Source organism: Oncorhynchus mykiss, unplaced genomic scaffold (assembly GCF_013265735.2).
Source record: "Oncorhynchus mykiss isolate Arlee unplaced genomic scaffold, USDA_OmykA_1.1 un_scaffold_85, whole genome shotgun sequence".
Lineage (NCBI taxonomy): Eukaryota > Metazoa > Chordata > Actinopteri > Salmoniformes > Salmonidae > Oncorhynchus > Oncorhynchus mykiss.
In genome coordinates, this window is record NW_023493658.1 from 630,001 (window position 1) to 635,830 (window position 5,830).

Consider the following 5,830-nt stretch of genomic DNA (forward strand, 5'->3'; position numbering starts at 1 on the left):
ATGATAAGACTGTCTTCCCCATCACATCATGAAAGTTCATGTTGATGTTCATTTAACCTCGGTCTCTCTTTCTCCTCTGTCTCTCTCTTTCTCCTCAGATCTCCAGGCTCAAAGTGTCAGTCCACCAGGTAGGTAGAGTATAAATCTACAGTGATTATAGCAGTTCAATATTAGTCAACTTTATTATCCCACATGGAGAAATTCATGTGTCCATACAAACCATTCTAAACCCCAATAACAAGTAGTGTTTTATGGAACTACTAATACTTGTCAACCACAAAGCATTACTGCTGTTAGAATAACAGAATCACTGTCATCATCTGTCCTCACCACTGTGTTTTCCTCTCTGCTGTTTACAGCTGAACTCTCAGTCAGACTGGTGAATGGGACCACTTCCTGTTCTGGGACAGTGGAAGTCTTCTACAGAGGACAGTGGACACGTCTATGTTTTAGTTGGTGGTGGAGAATAATGATAGAGGCTAATGTTGTGTGTAGAGAGCTGGATTGTGGGAATCCTGTAGCTGAATCTAGAGGACGTCTGGTTGAAGATGGAAGAAGAGGAGTCACACTATATAGTATTTGCAGGGGAAATGAGTCTTCTATTAGACAGTGTGACAACAGTAGAGGACCTGGTGTCTGTGATGGTGGATATTATCATCATGTGACCTGTTCAGGTAAGAGACTGGCCATATTGAGAGATTTATTTATACATTATACAATATTACCATGTATCATGTTTTATGTGTTTTTATTTCATTTAAATAGAGGGAGAGATGTCAGATGTATTTAAACATTATATTTGTGTTTGTCATATTGGTTTATGGGAGATGTTCATGGGCAGATCATTGTAGTTCAGATGGTACTGAAGTGAAGCTGCCTGATGGATGTCCAGCTGTTTATTTTCTATAAAGTGAAGTGAACTTATTCCTGTCTCCTGCCTGCATTATTCCCAACCCGATCCTGAGTGACTAAGAACCCATTTCTACCTCTTACAGTATCAAACATAGCAAACTACTATCTTTAATCCAACATATTTGTGTTTAGTCCTTGACAGTGTCATCAACAAAACTGATTGAATGTTCAACCAACTCTTTTTCTCCAGAGTCTGTGCGGCTTGTGGATGGAGCTGGTCTCTGCTCTGGGAGAGTGGAGGTGAAGTCCAATCAGTCCTGGGCCTCAGTGTGTGAAGCTGACTTTGACCGGCAGGATGCAGAGGTAGTCTGTAGGGATGTTGGCTGTGGGGCTCCTGCAGCTCTACAGGGGGGGCTCTATGGAGAAGGTGAGGGTCAGACCTGGGATAAAGAGTTCCAGTGTAAAGGCAATGAGTCCCTTCTCCTGGACTGTGACACCTCAGACAGAGAGAACAACACCTGCCTACCTGGTAATGCTGTTGGACTCACCTGCTCAGGTAAGAAACAGTTTGTCACTCAATCAACATTGTTTCTCACCTGGAGTGAAGAATATGAGACACAATATAGGTGTGTTTTAGTGAGAAATAGTAAGATTACTGTCTCTCTCTTTTCTTTTCTCAGAGCCTGATGATGTGAGGCTGGTGGGAGGAGGCAGTCGCTGTGCTGGTGGAGTGGAGTGGTACGACCAGGGAGAGTGGAGGACTGTGGGAACTGACGACAGGAACCAGAGGGATGTAGCTGCAGTAGTGTGTAGACAGCTGGGTTGTGGCTCCACTGTTTCAGTAGCACCTGGAAACAACACTGGAGGGATTAGAGTTTTCTGTCCTGGGTCTGAGTTTTCACTGAGGGAGTGTAGAAGAACGTATGAACTCCTTCCTGGACTCACAGTGATCTGCTCAGGTAATAACAACATACACTATATGGCCAAAAGTATGTGGACATTTGTGGATCCGGCTATTTCAGCCACAGCAGTTGCTGACAGGTGTTTGAAATTGAGCACACAGCCATGCAATCTCCATAGACAAACATTGCCAGTAGATTGGACTTACTGAAGATCTCAGTGACTTAACGTGGCAAGTCTAGGAGCAACAACGGCTCAGCCGTGAAGTGGTAGACAACACAAGCAGAACGGACCGCCGGGTGTTGAACCACGTCGTAGAGCCTAAAAATAATCCTCTGTTGTAAAACTCACTGCTGAGTTCCACATACTTTAGTCCATGTATTATATCTCCTTCCTGGACTCACAGTGATCTGCTCAGGAAATATCAAGATATTATCATTATATTCAACTGATTTCCTTCATTCATACAACTTCCTCTGCACCTCTCATGATGACTGTTTAACTTGTCAGTCTGCTTTACTAAATAGATCACTCAGTCAAGTAGGAATCAAATACAACTTAAATATCCCAGAATGCTTTTGTGTTTGAATGTTATCTCAGTGAACGTCTCTACTCACTACCACTGTCACATGTCATGTTATTGTCACATCTAAATGAGGAAAGTAGTTGAGGAGCTACGTTTTCTTTTTCTCTCCTCTTGTTCCAGATGTCCTGCTTCAGCCTGATATCAACATATGTTGTCTCAGTGACTGTAGGCCCACTACTCATGTTGCCCTGTGAGGGAGGGTGGCTGGCACTGTCACATGCTGATGTTATTGTCATATCTATAGGAAACTAGTTGAAGAGGTTTTTCTTGTTCTCTTTTATTGTTACAGATCTCCTGGTCCAGCCTGATATCTTCCTGACTGACCCAATGGGAGGGGTCTTCAGGGGCCACCAGGGGCCCGAGATGTTCAGGGGCTACAACTTCACCATCACCTGCTCCACTCAGCCACAGTACCCAGGAGGCTCCTTCCTCCTCACATTCACCGGCTCCAACAGAACCCAGACCCAGCCAGCTGTCAATCACTCTGCTGCCTTCCTCTTCCCTGCTGCAGATGACTCCCACCAAGGGAACTACAGCTGTGTTTATGACAATTATGTTTTCTCTCATAACTTCTCCTCTGAGAGTGAGCTCCTCTCCCTCACCATCACAGGTAAGTGAACATGAACCAGACTTATAACTTTGTCATTGACAGATTTCCCACAGATCTATGTGATGATGATCAGTCCCCTCATCAAAGGTGTTTCTGTTTCCAGCCTCTCCTCTGCCAGCTTTCATCATCAGACACGTTGTAGTGCTGCTGATCCTACTGACAACCATCACCTCCTCCTACCTGTACTACAAGGTAAAGACATTTACTCAGACGTTACAAGTCATTTAAACTAGAGGGAGAGGGTGAGGGGGAGAGGGAGGGAGAGAATGGAGATACTAGAGAGTAAATGTCTGACTGTTGGTGCTGTGTCTCCCTAGCCCACCAGGAGGCAGAAGAGAGTGAACAGGGTGAGCAGCATGGATCTTTATGTCAATGCCATGGAGATGGTCTCTCTGAGCTCCAGAGCTGAAGCTGGACCGGGAGAGGAGAGAGCAGCCCAGGGGACAGAGTAGGAGTAGAATGAAGCTGACCCTACATGCTGATCTTAGGTCAGTTTTGTGTTTTAAATCGATGGTCAGCAGTGGACTGGTGTTTAAAATGTGGTGACAAACCTGAAGTGGTTCTAATTTTAATAACAAGTTCAGAATTAGTTTATCTTTCTAGAACATTGGAAGAAATCTAAAAGGAGTGACTGCAACCACCATTATTCATTTAGTTTGGTTTTTACCACCAGAGAAACATGGGGTTCTGGGTAACATGGGGTTCTGGGTAACATGGGGTTTTGGGTAACATGGGGTTCTGGGTAACATGGGGTTCTGGGTAACATGGGGTTTTGGGTAACATGGGGTTCTGGTAACATGAGGTTTTGGGTAACATGGGGTTTTGGGTAACATGGGGTTTGAGTAACATGGGGTTTGAGTAACATGGGGTTCTGGGTAACATGGGGTTTGGGTAACATGGGGTTTGAGTAACATGGGGTTCTGGTAACATGGGGTTCTGGGTAACATGGGGTTTTGGATAACATGGGGTTCTGGGTAACATGGGGTTCTGGTAACATGGGGTTTGGTAACAAGGGGTTTTGAATAAAATGGGGTTTTGAGTAACATGGGGTTCTGGGTAACATGGGGTTTTGAATAACATGGGGTTCTGGGTAACATGGGGTTCTGGGTAACATGGGGTCCTGGGTAACATGGGGTTCTGGTAACATGGGGTTTTGGATAACATGGGGTTTTGGGTAACATGGAGTTCTGGTAACATGGGGTTTTGGGTAACATGGGGTTCTGGGTAACATGGGGTTCTGGGTAACATGGGGTTCTGGGTAACATGGGGTTCTGGTAACATGGGGTTCTGGGTAACATGGGGTGTTGGTAACATGGGTTTTTGGTAACATGGGGTTCTGGGTAACATGGGGTTCTGGGTAACATGGGGTTCTGAGTAACATGGTGTTTGGGTAACATGGGGTTTGAGTAACATGGGTTTTGCGTAACATGGGGTGTTGGTAACATGGGTTTTTGGTAACATGGGGTTCTGGGTAACATGGGGTTCTGGGTAACATGGGGTTCTGGGTAACATGGGGTTCTGGGTAACATGGGGTCCTGGGTAACATGGGGTTCTGGGTAACATGGGGTTCTGGGTAACATGGGGTCCTGGGTAACATGGGGTGTTGGTAACATGGGGTTCTGGGTAACATGGGGTTCTGGGTAACATGGGGTTTGGGTAACATGGGGTTCTGGGTAACATGGGGTTCTGGGTAACATGGGGTGTTGGTAACATGGGGTTCTGGGTAACATGGGGTTCTGGGTAACATGGGGTTCTGGGTAACATGGGGTGTTGGTAACATGGGGTGTTGGTAACATGGGGTTCTGGGTAACATGGGGTTCTGGGTAACATGGGGTTCTGGGTAACATGGGGTTCTGGGTAACATGGGGTTCTGGGTAACATGGGGTTCTGGGTAAAATCTGGTTCTGGGTAACATTGGGTGTTGGTAACATGGGGTTCTGGGTAACATGGGGTGTTGGTAACATGGGGTTCTGGGTAACATGGGGTTCTGGGTAACATGGGGTTTGGGTAACATGGGGTGTTGGTAACATGGGGTTCTGGGTAACATGGGGTGTTGGTAACATGGGGTTCTGGGTAACATGGGGTGTTGGTAACATGGGGTTCTGGGTAACATGGGGTTCTGGGTAACATGGGGTTCTGGGTAACATGGGGTTCTGGGTAACATGGGGTGTTGGTAACATGGGGTTCTGGGTAACATGGTGTTCTGGTAACATGGGGTTCTGGGTAACATGGGGTGTTGGTAACATGGGGTTCTGAGTAACATGGGGTGTTGGTAACATGGGGTGTTGGTAACATGGGGTTCTGGTAACATGGGGTTCTGGGTAACATGGGGTGTTGGTAACATGGGGTTCTGGGTAACATGGGGATCTGGGTAACATGGGGTTCTGGGTAACATGGTGTTTGGGTAACATGGGGTTTCGGTTCATTTCAGAAACTAGCTCAATTAGGTATGTTTTGCATTCCATCAGTGGAGTCTGGTGGGAGGAGCCTCAGAAACCTGGCTCATTGTAATGGCTGAAACGGAGTAGGTGGAACGGAGTCAAACACTTGATCTGTTTGATACCGTTCCATTCATTCCCTTCCAGCCAATACAATGAGCCAGTCCTCCTATAGCTCCTCCCACCAGCCTCCACCGCATTCTATACATTAATTCCCTTCCAGCCAATACAATGAGCCAGTCCTCCTATAGCTCCTCCCACCAGCCTCCACTGCATTCTATACATTCATTCCCTTCCAGCCAATACAATGAGCCAGTCCTCCTATAGCTCCTCCCACCAGCCTCCACTGCATTCTATACATTCATTCCCTTCCAGCCAATACAATGAGCCAGTCCTCCTATAGCTCCTCCCACCAGCCTCCACCGCATTCTATACATTCATTCC

At 46.4% G+C, this 5,830-nt stretch overlaps 1 protein-coding gene across 1 annotated transcript; it reads left to right on the forward strand.

Moving 5' to 3' along the window:
• The first annotated feature begins 235 nt into the window (after positions 1-235).
• Positions 236-3,740, forward strand: LOC110519449 (scavenger receptor cysteine-rich type 1 protein M130). The gene is given in 7 exon segments (XM_036971870.1): positions 236-674; positions 1,103-1,408; positions 1,533-1,811; positions 2,850-2,948; positions 3,052-3,140; positions 3,266-3,367; positions 3,370-3,740. Coding segments are annotated over 7 exon segments (1,122 nt in total). The 5' UTR covers positions 236-469; the 3' UTR covers positions 3,412-3,740.
• The last annotated feature ends 2,090 nt before the right edge of the window (positions 3,741-5,830 follow it).